The 17,626-nt window shown below is 40.8% G+C and overlaps 1 protein-coding gene across 1 annotated transcript in view; it reads right to left on the bottom strand.

Moving 5' to 3' along the window:
• PIK3CG (phosphatidylinositol-4,5-bisphosphate 3-kinase catalytic subunit gamma) overlaps nucleotides 1-13,700 on the bottom strand; it is a 54,484-nt gene extending 40,784 nt beyond the window's left edge. The window contains exon 1 of the mRNA XM_088054753.1: nucleotides 13,574-13,700. Within this exon, the coding sequence (XP_087910879.1) occupies nucleotides 13,574-13,585 (12 nt within the window). The 5' untranslated portion in view covers nucleotides 13,586-13,700. The remainder of the gene's footprint in view (nucleotides 1-13,573) is intronic.
• Nucleotides 13,701-17,626: the final 3,926 nt, after the last annotated feature.

Genomic DNA, 17,626 nt, shown 5'->3' on the forward strand with positions numbered 1-17,626 from the left:
ATCCTAGGATAGTATTTCCTTTCTGATCTCAGATGATTTTAAATATTCCAGATTGGCTTTGGACTTTTCCTGGATTCCATTAAAGAGAAGAAAATAAAATAAATTTGTAGAAGGTCCTGCTATATCCAGAGGAAGAGGACAAGACCACACCCTAGAGGAATTACTGATATCAGGAATGTGTAACAAACCCAAATGAATGAGTGACTTTGAAGATTGCATTTTGAAGAAGAGTGACTACAAAATGTACAGGTGAAACTGACTTACTCAGCCAGCACTGTTCTTTCCTGAGCTTTTAACATGCCCAGTTGTAGGAGTTTGGCATATTAAAAGCTCAGGAAAGAACAGTGCTGGCTGAGTAAGTCAGTTCCACCTGGATAAACAGCAAGATATTCAGAGCAGTGTCCATCTGCTAAGAGTGAAGGCACATCAAAAGCTGATTGATCCAAAATCCCAGATTTAGCTTGTGAGATACTCTGGTATCAGTGAGGTGAGTACCATGAACTAACTTCACTGAAACTCATGGTAGGTAAAATATATGGAGGCCAGGGACATATTGCCTATACAAGGCATTCTTAACAAAATAATTATTTGGGTGACCCATTGAGGGGTGCCACAGGAATAAATATATTTTAGGGTTGCAGGTAGTTAAAGGATGAAAAGTGTGGAGCCAAGAACAGTGAAGGTCCAGAAATTATCTGATTATGTGCATAGAGGGTGCATGTGCAATGTTAGCAGCGTTTGTGTTGGCAGTAATTTCAAAGGAACTTGGCATTACCCTGTTTTCCAGCCTTAATTCCATGAAAGGAGGAGTACAAAAAGCAAGGATTCTTTTCACTAGTGATTAGGGAATAAACCAGCTGTTTGAATCTGAGTTAGTCTGATAATCTCATTTAACCAAATTATGTATGTTGAAACGCTGTGGAGTTTGAGATAAGCAAATCCATCACAGGTCCTGCAGCCAGGGAGAAGGGAAGGTCTCGCATTCAATGTGCTTGGAGAAATACATGTGCAATTTTTGGCAGTGAAACCTGCTAGGAAATTGGACACAAGTCCAGATTCAGCCCGTGGAAGAAGATTTAGACCAGCCTTTGGAGGCGTATCTGTGAGTACACTGGCTGGCATGAACCCAGACTTGGAGCTGACCACAAACCCTCTGTGACAGCACTGTAGCTGAGCTTTGTTACCTCTCTGACCTGCCATCCCACCCAGGGACGTGCCCCTTGTCCCCGGTTTTGTGCCGAGGCAATTAAGCGGGTGACCTTTCCTGGGCATGGGTCTCGTGCCCGACCCTCCCCAGGCATCACCGCCCTCTGCAGTGCCACAGATTACGGCAACAGTGGCCGGGCCAAAGGGCCCAGAGCCAAGTGGCTCCTACAAACTCCCGCTCTCCAGAGCCACCCGTGGCATTGGCCCGCTGGCCACGGCTGCGTCACCGGCCGCGGGTGTGACGTCACCGCCCGCCCGGCCTGCGCCGGCATTGCGTCATGCGCGGGGACAGGGGGACCCTGGTGCTGTGGTGACACCTGCTGGGCCGGCAGCAGCATCACCGGCCTTCGTCCCGGCCGTGAGACAGGGGGGAGGGCTCCGGATTTCTGCCTCCACCTGTCCCTGATTCACCCATGGGCTGTGGAGGATAATGATACTCAGCAGTTAGCCAAATGTCAGCCACCAGTGTTACCCATAGTTAACCTAACCCATAGTTAGTTCTGTTTTCTGGTATTAATGTGTAAGTAAATTAAGATCCTTAGGGTATGGAAATACAAAATATTTGTGTGTTTCTGGAAGAGAGTTGGTGACAATTATTTTGACTTATCTGTGCCTCAACCACATGTCATCCAAAACAAGTGTTAGCAAAGCTTTCACATCCCACCAACTCACCGTGTAAATTGTGTCATGTAAGCATCTAAATCTAGTTCTGGACATTCAGTTCTTGGCAGAGAGGAGTAAGACAGGAAAGGAAGGACTTCTCTTGCTGAGGAGAGGCTCCATGAGAGAGCTCAAGGTTACTGTGCCAGAGCTGCCTCTCAGCTGCCTACCAGGTTTTGAGCTGAGGCTTTGCCAGAGATGGGCAGACAGCTTGCATTGAGGAGCTCATATGGGAATGGGGGTCTCCAAACACTCTTCAAACTTGTCCTTGCTGGGGATTACAGGTGGGGGTGCCCAGAAAAACTCACCTATCCAGGGGTGCCACATGGACCAGTGAGCCTTCTGACATCTTCAGGACACTAACACCTACACACAAGGTTGGCCTGAAATTGTCACTGAGGAACACGCATTGCTTGAGAGGGTGGCTGCTGTTGCCAGGGCTGGTTGATGCATCCTGACTTCTATAATTTTCCAAATGACTCCCTTGTAATTTGTCATCTATAAAACCTTAGATTGGCTTTTGCATGTGGAATTGTTTGTTGCTGTTGTTTAGAAGTTGTTCATTGCAGAATTGTACTGGTTGTGGTTTTTTGTGTATTCCAGTTGAATGTTTAATTGTAATAAGCATTATCCCTATTTTTGTAGTCCCTTACTCATTTGTTTGTTGCTATTGATGCATTGTTTGTAAGTTTAATAATCCCTTTTAAGTTAGTTACTTTCGAGGTTTTCAAAGCAAACCCCCTCACCAGCAGCATCTTACAAAGAATTTTAACCTGCCCCAGAAGACTTGTAACTTGACACCACGGCAACGGTGAATACTAACGAGGAACTTTCCCTCCAAAACCTCAGTTACCCCAACGACAGCAAACTGTTGGAGGAGAAGATGTTACCAGCACCAATCAGCTATAGGGGCGGGACTGCCAGCAACAAGCTGAGGGGACAGAGATTACAAAAGGACCTGTGAAGTTCGAAGAAGTGCCCTTTAACTGTGGATTAGCTGCAGCTGAGGACCTGATACTGCAGACTTCGGTCTACCTCTCTTTTAGAGACTTCTTATATAAATTTGAGTGCAGATTAGCTGCATTCACTGCAGTGCCGCTGAGTTCTTGCTTTGGGACCAAAAACGCCGGTTCGGCCAGAGGATTCCTCAATCCTCAGACCCGGGACTTTTCTTAATTTCTTTTCTTTTTTCTCCCTCACCCATTATCCCTTTCTCCCCTTGTTCTTTTCCCTTAATAAACACCCTAGTTTATTTGAACCACCAAAGTTGTGTCTTTTTCCTCACAAATTTCAATTTTTTTCATCTTCCTGACTTCATTTTCTGCAAAATGTTTTCTTTCCTTGTACCCAGGAGCATGAGCACTACCCATGCTTTGGTCAAACCTTTCAATAGGCCCTGCAGTATCTCTCAGCTCAAATGGCTACATTTGAGGAATGTAACAACTCTATTTCTCCTGCTGCGTGAAGCTCTGTGCATCACAGGCACAAAGCTCTGCATGAGTGATACCAGGAATACCGAGCCAGCCATATGTGATGCTGGGCATCAGATGGAAGCCTAGCCTTTTTCTTCAAACCATTTATACAAAACCATTTTGTACAGCCACCTTCTCTTCACAGCTTCTCAGGTAAAAATCTCTGAAAACTCTTAAATGAAATCTATTGTTCCTGCAGTTATTAGACACAATGGGATATCTATGAGAGAATATTATCTTCTGGAATATCACCATGCTGCATGGTAAAACAGCAACCTCAGAGCACCAGCAGATTGCTGGTGGGATGGCTTCTATTCAAGCTCATAAGATAATAATTATCCTTGGATTTATTGTCGCAGGAAAGTGGAGTCCAGGACAAATTATTAAATTCAGATGTAAAGATCCTAGTCAAGATATTAGCAAAAGGGATACAGAAAATATTATCAAGTTCGGTAAAAGAAGTCAAATGGTTATGAAACCATTATAAACACTTTTCCAGTAACGTGAGAAGATGATCAAGTTATACTGTATTCAAAGGGAAGAATGAAAAGCATACCAGTAGAACTGCATGCTGATTTATGGGAAATGATATTTGAAAAAGGAGAAACCACAGCTCTGATGAACAGTGTGAAGTTAAATGGTATGCAATCAGCAATACTAATTACCTTCAATACTAGGCTTTTCTGGATCAAATTCAATTTTTTAAGAAACATCTATCTCTAAGTTGAAATATGGAATTTTAAAGTGTTTGACCTCTATTAATAACTTTAAAATATATTTAGACTAATACCAACCCCCAAAAAAGCCTCACTGGATTAAAAGACTCAGAAAAAGCTGTGTGGGTAGGTAGAAGGATGAGTTGTTCACCTTTGAAGCTCATGGTGGCACAGCCCTCCTTGCCTCCCATCCTCAGTTACTGGCCATGGGAGATGGACTGTACTTACTAAATTGCAGATGATCTTGGCCCTTCACTAGTTAGAAGAAACCCCAAATACCACTGAGGGCACAATAACATTTCTATCAGGGAGAGCTGGAACTCACTGGGAACCTCAGCACAAGGAACTGCTGGGAAATATGTTTTTTTGACTCTCACTTGGTGGACTTATGATGAGGAAAAGCCTGCTGTAAAGTTTGTTTTCTCCTAGAGAAAAGAAAGAGGAAAATAGTAAAGCTGGTTGTTTCCCATTAGAAAGAGAAAATATCTGCCATTTGGCTTGGTTTGGTTGGAATGGTGTAACTTGCTGACATGTTCAGCCAAAGTTTCCACAAGTGCATTCTCCTGCCTTCAGTCTGCTCCTGCCAGACACAGGGACAGCACGGGCACATGAGCAGTCCCATGTGGGGAAGCAGGTCTTACTGTATTCAGCCACTCTGCAGTGATAGGAGACCTTAGAGCTGGGCCAAAGGCAAAAGGGTTCTGCCTACTACACTAGTGAAGCCAATGACTTCTCTGTTGCAGCTGCTTGCAGTGACCTCCAAAGTATCTATCAGGAGAAGAAGGAAATCTATACACAGAGCTGGGATTAAGGCATCAGTGATGTAGAACAGACATTTAGGAAGTGAATCACTCTACTAGGCAGGGATGTAACACAGGGAATGTCTTGTGCTCACAGCCTTGTGGTGACAAATGATAATTCAGATGAGAACATTTTAGACTATGGTGAAAGAATATAGCACTGTGCAATGAAGAGGGCATATTCTCATTCCTTTTCAGTCAGTTGTGTCATTACTGTTTGTCTGATATTTGTTTTATGACAGGTAGCTTGTTTATGGTTTGTATTCAATGGCTTGGCTTTCTTGCATGTGCTCATACAGCCACGTGTCACGTAACCAAATCCATTCATTAAGTTATTCAGAGTTAATAAAATAACCTTGATATTATTGGAGTCTTTGCAGGCAGACAGCTAGCCAGCTGCTAACAGCTATCTACAAATATGTACACTGAACTCAAAATTGGATTGCAGCTGTTTGGCATTAACTGAAGCACAGTTTCCCTAAGGGTAGCCTTATTTTCAGAGCAACACTCAGTGTAGGGAGGTTTACTGGGCACAGATGGATGGTCCAGAGCACATCTGCCTGTCCTGGCACACAGGATGCCTGATTCCAGGATCTTCCTGTGTTTCCCACACTCTGTAACCAGAGTGAACATCTGTACAGTCCATGGTTGGCCCACATTCTATCAAAAAAAATCTTTAGGGAAGTGACAGACATCTAGCTCTTCAAAATGGTAGGTCTCTTGTTCTCCCTTTGTTTTTTATTGATAGTGATCTCCATTTGTCTTGGATGAAGCATGATGACTCATTACTGGCCATTTAATATTTTTTCTGCTTGTAGTGGATATAGAAGAATTCCTGTGTGTCACCTCAGTATGCCTAATGCTTAGAAAATGGAGGAGCACATGTATGTCAGTGCCTGGAGAAATCCAAGAATGCAACCCTGGAGCATGCACACTATCAGCTTTGGTGTATTTTAAACACAGATTCACAGCATCTGAAAACAGAATGCCACTTTTTTCTTTAACTGAAAATTCATGTATTTTCTATGGGCATTTCAGCATTTCAGCATCTCACTTGCCTAAAATAAGTATGTGATTACATCCTTCACTTGCTGTATTAGGACAGGACAAGTTGGATATTTTTCTCAGCCTTATAGGTTTCTATTTTCTCATGGTAAACGACTTTGTTCAGCAGGTACTACCTTATATTAACTTGTCAAAACCAGTCAAAACTGGTTATAGTAAGAATCTAATTTTCTTCTTTTTTCCCCCCTTTCTAATTATAGTCTTTGAGGCCTGCTTATGGGTTACATAAGTGATGACAGGTGCCTTTTACCAGTTCCTTTTAAAATTAATAAGTGCAAAGTTTATAAACAAAAATCAAAAGTTTCTTTATAGGGTTGAGTTTTCACACACTAGAGGGGAACTCTGGGCATCTGTCTCCACCATGCTTCCCACCCTCAAATTAGGCCACCTTGTTGCAGTATCCTTCAGAACTATAATTTTATCTAGCCCTGTAATGTTAATTATTATTTTCATCATCGCCAGTGCAGCAACTGCCACTTATGTACCTGGAGGAGGATTGACATCTCCAGGCTATCCTCCGGGTTTAATCCTGGGGAGACAACCAAGCTTCTCACTAGCACATCCAGGCCAAGGCCTGATCCTGTGGTAGGATTTCTTTTAATAGTACTTGTTAGATTATTTTTAACCATGAATTTGTCTAATTATTCTTTGGATCATGTAAGCTTTTGAAACCCATGGCATCTTGTAATTACTTTCACAGCTCAATTATGCACTGCATAGAAGAGTATCTCTTGTTTGCCACCTGAGAATTTGATTTTTCACCTTCTAAATCTTGTGTTACAAGAAACAGCAGACAACCATTCTCCATTTTTCTTTCCCATAAGCCTGTTTTTAACAGACTAGAAATCTAAGCACTCAGTCCTTGTACAGAAACCATCCCATTACTTCTTTACTGTGTTAAATTTCATATTCACAACTTTTCTGGGTCTAGATGGAAAGAAATAACATGGTTTGGTGGCAGGTGAAAGAAAAACAAAAGAGGGGACAAAGAAGAAAATGAAAATGGATTGAGAGCAGAAGGAACTGCATGCAAAAGGAACATTATAGGGAGAGGAAATGAAAGATGAATGGGGGTTGTTTGTGTTAAAAAATGAGGCATTAACTTGACAGACATAAGTAGTAGATGAAAAGGTTAGTGATACACATAACGAAATAAGGATGACTCCAACAACTCTTGGAAATGGAAAGGAAAATTTGGGAATTGTGGAAGCTATTTCTTCAGGTGATGATTTGTGGGGGTAGATGTACTAAGGTGTTGGGTGCCCTAGTTACAGTTTGTGTTTCTTCCCAAAAATAATGAGGTGAAACTTTAGAAGTTGGTGATGTCAATTCTCACACTGTTGATGAGGAGAGGGGCAGAATCTTAGTGCTGCAGCCATTTGCCTCTCTTTACCTGGGTGTCAGAGGAGAAGAACATATAGAAGACATCTAGGAGCACAACTTCTTGCTCATTCAGAGTACCTGGCCTACAGGGCAAAACCAAGAGTGTGAAGCCAATTCTACAGCTGGCCACTATCACAGATGGACTTTCAGTCTATTCAGCCTATTCAGTGCTTCTCCCAGCTCAAAAAAGTTCAGCTGTCTGAGTCCAGCTCAGCTTCTTTGCTGGTAAGAGCTGTTGCAAAGGAAGAGAGTGAGCTTGCCTCTCCTTCCCTTGGGAGCTGCTTTTAAGTTAAAGTTCTTCTGCCTGCAGCTGAGTCTGCACTTCCTCTCAAACCTTCTTCTTCTGACCTGAACCTTGCCACCCTGGTTTGGTTTGACTTCCTGGCTTGGCCTCAGACCTGATTCATCATGACAGACCTCCTGGCTGATCAGTGGCCTGAGGCTGACCCTGATCCCTGCCTCCAGTCCTGCTCCTGATCACCAACACAACTTCCTGACACTCATGGGTGAGGCAGTACTCCTGCCTGTGTTGTCACCCTCAGCTCTCCATGCCTTCCCTGGTGGAGCAGCCTGCCTGTACTGCCTCCAGTATTGTTCCTGTCACATTACAGAACTCTGCATTTCAAATGCAGAAACTGTTAGGCTTGGTGAAGTATATCTCCATGTCAACTAATATTGGACAGGAAAGAGGGTTTTGTCCTGAGGATATTTTCAAAACTCCAAAACACTTTATCCTGCCATACATGTCAGAATTTTCACAGTAGTTATTTTGGTGATAAATTTGAAGCAAGCAAGCAACAGCTCAGGGCTTAGAACACTTAGAACACTTTCAGGAGAAAAGAGAAACATGGCTCATGTTTCTCTATCAGTGCTTGATTAGTAAGCTCTACAAAAAGCAGTAGTGTTGATGGATTATACTAAAGGAATCCTACACTATATTAACCATAGTTTGAGACAACTGGGTTGAGTGATAGTGACTTCAAGTCAAACACAGGTGTGCCAGATAACCAGTAGCTCTATATCCAAATGGTTTCCCAGTGAAAACTCTTTGACCTAGTTTCACTAGCTTTGTTCACCTTTAATATCAGCACATGGAGTACTGCTGAAAAGAGTATCTTTTTACCAGCAGTAACTAAATGGTGTATCTCTGGATCAGAAATTGGAGACGCTCTTTGAAGTGGAAGTAACTAGGGATTTGATCCCAAATATGAAGTGGTGAGTAACTTATAGGAAAGCTAGTATACTGGAAGATAGCCCATACAGAGGGAGAGGAGGCTGCATAGGAGTTGAACGGATTTAACAATGACCAATTTGTTTTTGTCACATCTCTCTACTTCTGCTCTGGATGTCACATAGCTGTATGTTAATCTACAGAAGAGATTGGTGTAAGGAAATTATAATTTTTGACTGAAAATATATCTACAAGTGTGATAGATTTAATTTCACTGTAATCAGGATTCCAAAAGGATTCCTATCTAAACTAAGCATAACATTTTTCTGAAATCAGTGGAGATAAATGGGTGAAGTGCCCATATTCATGCTGACAGCTAGCCTACATCAGACTTCAGTGATTTGAAATGTGTGTGATTCAGTTTGCCATCAGATGAGGCATTTTCTTGTAATCCACTTGTCTTCTTCTGTTAATATTTTAATCCCTTTCTAATCTTTCCACTTCTGTATAACTGGAAAAATCTCCATCTTCACATATTTAAACCTCTCCTGGCATAAGAACAGTCTGCTAGGAAATGCCTGCCATTGGGGAAAGTCATTCTACAATCTCTGCCTTGGTGAGCTGGACTTTGTTGTTGTTGTTATTTTTGTTTTGGTGTTGGTTCAAATATGCAAATAGAGATTATATCTGGCAACCATTTTCAGCAATGGTTCTTTATCAATAATTGTTACATCAGTCCTGGAGTCTCAGCCTTTCAGTTTTCTCTAATGTTTTCTTCCTAATTTTTCCTTTGCTATTGTACGTGGCCTGTATGTATCAAGGTCTACATCTTACCCATTTTGTAAATAAATAGTTTAATTCTACAAACATTGTGGGATAGAACAGAACATGAAGCAAACAAAGCAAACCTGTATCGTAGGATATTGTACTATATATGTCAGTGGGAGGAAGCTGTGCTTTTGAAAATACCATCTCATTTTGGCAGGAAGCAAAAAAGCAGGAATTTCAGTGATTCAGCTTTGAGTCAGGGAAGGAAAACCAGGAAGAATCTGGACCAGGAAGAAGCTAGAAAAGGAATGGAGAATATGAAGAATATGAAAAGGAAGATGATTCTGGTGCTTGTAATGTAGTGTTGAGGATAAATGTGGTATTTCTCTGTTATGACATGTCCAATCCATTGTTACAGACCAGAGACACCAGTCTTTGTTTCAGACAAAACATGAGGTTAGCCTCTGGCATCTTCATTTACACTTCTAAATAATGATCACTTTTTCCAAAGTGATGGGCCATTTGCAGTTCTCACTGCCTGCAAGGGAAAAATGAATGGCTGAGGCTATGAATTGCAAATGCTGAGCACTAAGTAGCTCCCTCCAGACAATGCACTGGGACTTTAACTTTGAGTTCCCAGTGTTGAAATCTCATGATTCAAAATGCAGATGTAAGAGAATGCTAGTAGACAATGAAAATTCTGGCTTAATTATAGAGCTTTAATTAAACCAATAGTAACCCGTATGTGGATACTGATAAATGTGGGCAACAATGGCTCACTGAGCTTAAACTGAAGAGTAGCCTGTATAAACTAAACCAAACTGGAGTAAGTGACCACACTAGGGCTTACCATGGGTTTAATTAAGTGAGTAAATCAGTAAAAGATTAAACCACTACCAGTTCTTATTTGGATGAGCTGTCCAAAGATAGCTGAGGGGACTGGGGATCAAATATAAATGGTTTATTAACTTTGACTACTTTTTGACTTTACAATGAAATTTTGGGTCGCTTGCATATTTTGGAAAATATTTAATTTGATTACTGGTTGATAACATTTGTATATCTCTCTGTGACAACAAACACATTTAAAAAATTAACTGCATTTCTGAAACATAATCTTAAAATTCTGTAAAATAAGCTACTCATCCACCTGGAGCCATTGCAAGTTCACCAAGGATGAATGAACTCGCCTCTTTTGTGGAGTGCCTTTATAATAATGCAGATCATGTGCAGGGTCAGAACCTCAGCTAGTATCTGTTGTTGTGCATGTATTAAAATGAAGGGTAGCTACAGACAATTTTTGATTTTAAAATGTGCAATCTAAAAGCCCAGTTCTCAAGGTATTATCAATCTATTTTTATTCTTTCTCTGTATCAGTGTCATCAAAAATTGTCAAAATAATGAATGTGTTCAAATGATCCAGTTTTTATATTTATTGTGTGCTGGCATGCATTCACAAGAATTTTAAAATGGTTATAAGAAATACTGTGAACCAAGCGCTAGGGTATTGTTAGAATATTTGGGGAAGTTTATATAAATCACACTTCAGGCATTTTGGACTGAATCTACATTGAATAACATATACTTTCAAGGAAAAGAAAAATTATATAGCTAAAAGTAATATGGCAGACTTCTAGCAGGTGTAAGTCTGGGTAAGATCTCAGTGTAGTAAAGATATTCACCTCATGTGATGTGAGATAAGGTGGCAACTCCACGCTCCCTACTCCAGGTCTGTGCGGGCTCCCAGGGCTGTATCCAAACCGCAGGGGCCACCAAACCCCCCTGCGGCGGGGACAGAGGGCCCTTGCCAGGAGCAAGGGAGCTGGGCGGAGATAAGCTTTCCAGGCTTTTGAAGCCCATGCCTAACTCGGAGAACAAAAGAGATATTCAAAAGGAGGTGTTAATGCTAACAGCTAAATCTACATAATAATTGGCTGCTTGCAACTTTCACTGAAACAGAGAGATCAAGACCTTTTCCACCTAAAGTGTCTAAAGCCCTCTCTTCTCTGCCCTGTGAAAGTGCCAAAGACAAGAAAAAAAACAACCCACCCGGCTGCTGTCACTTTACATTAAAACAAACACAGTGGACAGTAGGTTTTGCGAGATCCATTCAGACAAAGAGAACAAATAAGAACGAGCCTGGCTAAGACGTGGTCCAATGACACAGTAAAGCTGCAGTAACTATCTATTTAATAAACCCACAGCCATATGAGCTAGTTTCAAGTCCCTCCTGCTAATTCACTCAAAGCATTTTGAAGGGTAACTTTTCTAAATGGACTTTATGCTGGATCACGTATTGTGTCCTCCATAGGCCACCATAAAACATAAATCCAATATAAATATTGCATTGTATCCTCGTATCCTGTGGCAAGTAAAAAAGGAAAAAAAAAAAAAAAGGTCAATTGTGGTTCTCTGTTCTGGAGTGAATTTTTCCTGTCAGCTGATCTGGCAATGCACAAATCTGGTAGGAAGGAAAATGGCACCACAGGCTGGAGGATATTACAAAAATAATTAATGCATTGACATGCTCAGCCACATGGTTTCAAGAAATAAGATTTAATTAATAAGGTTTTAAAATAATTGGTAGTAGGCCTTAAAAATTATCTGGTTTTAAACAAGTGAATGAAACTCACACTTGTTTTAACAGTGATGGTATTTTAAATAGAATGCCTCAGGAAACAATGTGATCAATACTACAAGATGACATGATCTGTGATGTGTGAGAACTATGTTCTTGAGCAACATATTTCTTATGCTGGAATTATATTCAAGAAGCAGTACTGGCCTATTTTACACCTTCAAGAATACTGAAAATGCGTCAGTTGGTTCTGTATAGGAAAGCAGTGCATATTCTACTTCTGGCTTATAAATGAAGATTATAATTTGAAGAATGCACAGTAGGAAACAGAATTTAGACAGAATGTGACTGAAGAAATAGAAGAAGGAGAATTTTGCAGCAGAAATTATACCAGAAGAAAACAGAATTAAAAAAAAAAAAAAATAGTTGTGTTTTTGCAATCAGTGGAATAACAGATTCACAGGATTGTAGAGACTGGCAGGGATCTCTGCAATCTTCTAGTCCGACCCCACTGTTCAAAGCAGGGTCAGCTACAGAAGGCTGCTCGGGACTGTGTCCAGCAGGTTTCTGAACATCTCTGAGACTGGAGACTTTACAATCTCTGCACAAACATCTCAAACTTACAATCGTACTTAAAAACATTTTTTTCTTGCGTCGCTGCACAGCCTGGTGGTATCTTCTCACGGTGACAGTATCTGAACGATGGCACATCTCTTGCAGGCTGGGACCACCTCCCACTGCCCTCGTCACAGTGAAATGCTCCAGGCACTCCCTACAGCCTGGGATCTGCAGAGCCCCACCCTCCTTCTGAAGCTCCATTTGAAAGTTGTCTTACAATGAAATAGGTAAGAACAGAAAATAAATTGAAATAGGTATTTTGAAATAATCTAATTTGTGGAAGCATTTACTCTATAATAAGGATGTTGGAGATTTTTTCCTTTGGTCTAGCCTGTGCAGTTTCCAAACCCTGCGTTGTCTATTTACACGATGTCCCATCATTCGATTACTCTCCTTAGCAGCTTAATTGGTGAAGATGAAAAGTCTGGCTCTTTCACCCTGCTCTGGATTTCCAGAAATGACACAGTGGTTAGAGTACTATTACTTTGTCTACAACTAATTACTTCAGAGATAGCAAAGACTGAAGATTTGGGAGTATTACAGAGTCAAAGCTAACCACCAGAAGTGGTTAAACAGATGGCTTAGGGGGACTGAAAGGAATAAGAGAAAAATAAAATGAAGTAAAAACAGAATTAGCAAGAAGAGTTTTAACTTTCAATAAAAAAATAAATAACTTATTAATGTTTTAGACCAAGAGACCACCATGACTGTAGTAAACAACCAGCTAGGTATTTATTGATAGCATGGCAAGGATGACATAAGTTATGTACAGTTTGCATGATGATGTGCATCACATACAGATTATTTCCCAGAATGTGGAAAAAATGTTAGTCGCTGTAAGGTGTCTTCCAGGAATGCTTTCTGTATCACAAAACATGCTCTTTTGTGTACTTCTACTTTTACAATTGCTACAGGGTTTTTGTGAATGTATCAGTCTTCTTCTTAAATTTGTTAGAGATATTTTCCTCTCTCAAACTGTCAATGGATGCTATTAAAATAAAAGCTTATTTTTTTAAAACAATTGTTTCCTCCCCTCTGCATGCACTCAGTCAACATTTTGAAAAAGAGTGTATTGAGGCAATGAACAAAGCAAAAAATGAGTATACAATGACTGGAGCCAGTGGAATACACCTTACCTCAGGCTCCATCCTTGCTGTGCCTCTGCCCGAGTGTGGCTCGTAGCCGCTGATGGATACTGTAACCGCTGCGTTTCTTTCTCAGCAAATGCTTTGTTACCATGAAGCGCAAGAGTATGTTCCTCTGGTTGTTGCGAGCAGATGCAACAGTAAAGCTCTGGGAAAGAAATATTGCATTTAATTCATGCAGATGCCTCCTTCTGTCTTTTAACAAGTCCCTAAGTAGAACCCACCTTAATGGCCAGCCCCAGGGTCCGCCTAGTCCAGCGTCCTTGTCTATTAGATGCCAGATGAGGAAGGTTAGGGAAAGAGTGTGAAAATGACGCCAGCACTGATAATTACTTTCCCAGTTATATTACTCCTTCGTTCGTTCGTTCGTTCGTTCCTTCCTTCCTTCCTTCCTGCCTTCCTTCCTTTCCTGCCTTCCTGCCTGCCTTCCTGCCTTCCTTCCTGCCTTCCTGTCTGCCTTCCTGTCTGCCTTCCTGCCTACCTTCCTGTCTGCCTTCCTGCCTACCTTCCTGCCTACCTTCCTGCCTTCCTTCCTGCCTTCCTTCCTGCCTTCCTGCCTTCCTTCCTGCCTTCCTTCCTGCCTTCCTGCCTGCCTTCCTGCCTTCCTTCCTGCCTTCCTGCCCTCCTTCCTGCCCTCCTTCCTCTTACATCCTTTCTGAGCCCTCTGTTTTCATGTACAAGAGCTATTGATGGATTTTTTTTTTCTTCCAATCATGTCTAATACTTTTGAATAGTGTGCTCTGTAATGACTGCAAACGTACTGGGGTATATTTTTCCATTTTGGGATCCACAACTTTGCTGAAAAATGAGCTCCACAGACTAAATATGAACCATCTGGGGGAAACATGACACCCCCCCCACCAAAAGGAAAAAAAAAAACCAAACTAAACTAACAACCATCTTTTTGGTTATTTAAAGTTTTCTGCTTTATAACTTCATGTGCTTCCCTGTCATTTTTGGATTATCAAAACGAAGACATAATAATTTCTTATCTGCATTCTTTATATTATCACAGTTTTATAAACCTTTATCATATTCTTCTTCAGCCATCTGTTTTTTCAAGCTGAAGAGTCTTAGCCTATTTAATCTCTTCATAGAGAAGCTGTTCCATATTTCTGCTCATGCTGGTTGCCTTTGTATCTTTGCTATTTTCTTTTAGAGATGGTAAGACTAGAAATGCATAGCATTCAAAATTTGTGGAGGCACAATGGACTTACACTCAGCAGAATGCTGTCTTCTGTTTTTCTTTCTATCCCTTCCACAGTGATTCCTAGCATCTTATTTCCCTTTTTTACTGCAGCTGTGATTTCTACAGACAGCCATTCCATTATTTTTTTTTCTCCCTTATAACTGAGAAATAATTCTTGCAAATTATTTGCTTTTGTCTCTCTTTGAAAGTATTTTTAGGAATTTTGCCAATACTTGTCTGGGCACTTCTCAGGCCTAGGAACTTGATGACTATTGGGAAACATCTGAAGTTTAGTTGTGAATGGATGTGGAGTCATGCTTACATCGCCACACAAACTTTCCTGAAAATATGCTAAAGGCATCTGGGAACAAAATTAACTGAAGCAGGCTGCCAGTTAATGTAACCTCTCAAGAGCAGAAGTAAAGATACTAGGAAAGACTGTTTATCTTTGAAGACATTGGACAATAAGACTGCTCCTGCTAATCTGGGTAGATGAGCTTGAGTATGTTGAAGGAAAAGTCCTGTTAGAAAAAGTGATGTGACTTAATATCCAGGATTTAAGGGCTCATCAGCAAAACCCAAAACTGTGTGATCATTTGTACAGATAAGACTGTTAGCACTTAAAATAATTACCAGTTACCAGTGGGGTTTTTTGGTACCAGGCAGGCAATGTTGAAGAAAATAAAGTGTGTCTATTGTGCAGCGATTAGTGTACCACTTTCTCAATTGATACTTTGCTGTTCCTTCTTGAGAATTCAATACAGAAAGAAATTCTAACAAGTAATTGGAAACAAAGATTACAGGGGTATTTTTACTCTTCTCTGTTCAAATGTGAACATTTCCTGTATTTTTGGAATAATTATTCTTAGAAGATCTATGGAAAATTGAGTGTATACATCTTAATCAAGATATTTTGATCTACTTCTTCATTTTATTAATCTATTAAGGAAAGGCAATATTTACTTACATAACTCAGGAGTATTATGAGTGATAATTAATGCTTACAAGAAGTAGTGTAATGGGAATGAAGTGCTATGCACTTCCAAAGGATTATTAATTTTACTATCATTGTTTTTATTGTACTGAGCTATTGGAAATTACTAAAAGACAGGCAATTACCATGGATTTTCTTGAGATGACTTTGTAGGGTATTAAAAGAAGAGTGTTACACTGCAGAAAACTCATAATGAAGTTGTAAAAGTGAAGCTACATCCTATGCCTTAAAAGGGTATCATCCACCCCTTAACTAAAAAGTAAAAATAATTAATAAATACTACATGATAAAATGAGCTGATTTGTCTTTTCACTTGAAGTTGTAGTGACATTTACTGCCTGCTTGAGAAGCTTCCCCCCCTCTGCCTCAATGATTTTTGAGTCATACGCCAGAAATGTTTGTAATTTTGGGAAAATGTTATGGCCAATGGGCAACTGGGTTTCTGCATAGTAACAAGGGCCCATTTGCCAGCTGAGCTGCTGAATTATAGCTGCCTCCACTGAGAATGTGAGCCCACGGCAGCTTCTGTGGTCCAGCAGATGATGAGCCTCTGCTAAGCTGTAGTGACCTGATAGCAAGAGTGTGGCCAACAGCAGCAATAGATCCAGCCAGATCCTGATCCAGCCAACAGAGCTGGATCAGGAGATGCCTGTCCCTGGTGCTTCCAGATCCAGGCTCTTGTCCTGCTCTATAGGGCACCTCCTTCAGTTAAATCAATCTGGCTACATGACTGCATTCTAAAGTACACTGCGAGATGGATCCCATTAAAAATGGCTCTAAAGCCATCATTTTGAGAAAGAATTATTCTTAAAAAATGAGTCATTTACAAAGCTGGTTTAGAATATGGCTGTACCTCAAGACTGTCCCCATGAAGATTTAAAATAGCTTTGTTAATATCCACTTTACATGGCTATTTGGATTAATATTCTTGAGTTTCACATGAACACAAGTTGAATTATCCTGTGAAGAAAATGAATTTATTTCCACTGGCAGTAAGGAATAATTTCTTATGCAGAATTTCTGCCTCTTACTTGACCAGATTTCTAGACATTCCAATTTAGGTTCTTGATGAGTTGAGAATAAAAGATTTCCCTATTCTAATCTGAAAGATTAATTACAGAACAAAGACTGTCTATGAAGAAAAATGTTATTCCTCTCCCTTTACCCATGCTGAGAGAAAGTAATTAGTTAGGGGTCTAATCAAACTCCAAATAGGATTTGTACAGTAGGTTAAACCACCTCTGCCCTTGCTGGCACCTTGCTGTTCTGGTTGCTGGAAAGAGCTCTGGTTTAAATGCAGCAATCCAGGAACCTAACTAGATGCTTTGCCTGCAATCTGAAGTATTGGAAAGCATGATCCAGAGGGACATGGGACTTTACAGTAGCTGACAAAAGCTTGCAAAAGCTGCAAGTGTAGCAGTGCCATACAGGAAATGCCTTGCTGTGGACTCAGCAAGGTGGTGACTCTCACAAAGGGCTCAACCAACCCAAGTTTTTATTACTTCCTTTGGGATATGCTTTGTTGGGATATCAAGCCAATCCAAATGATGTGGTATCTTAGTGTTGACAGAAAGCAGCTTGGGAGAAAAGGATCTGGGGTCTTGGTGGATACCAGGCTGAACATGAGCCAACAATATGCCTTTGACAAGGAAGGAGAATATTATCCTGGGCTGCACTAGGCAAAGTGTTGCCTGCAGCTTGAGAGAGACATCCTCCCTCTTTATTCAGTGCTGGTGAGGCCACACCTGGAGCACTGTCCAGTTCTGTGTTCCTCGGTACAAGAGAGACATAGGAGAGAGTCCAACAGAGGGCTGCAAAGATGATGAAGAGGCTGGAGCACCTCTCCTGTAAGGAAAGGCTG

Source organism: Pseudopodoces humilis, chromosome 5, assembly GCF_049639895.1.
Source record: "Pseudopodoces humilis isolate 2021_Gansu_Grassland_sample_001 chromosome 5, ASM4963989v1, whole genome shotgun sequence".
Classification (NCBI taxonomy): Eukaryota; Metazoa; Chordata; class Aves; order Passeriformes; family Paridae; genus Pseudopodoces; species Pseudopodoces humilis.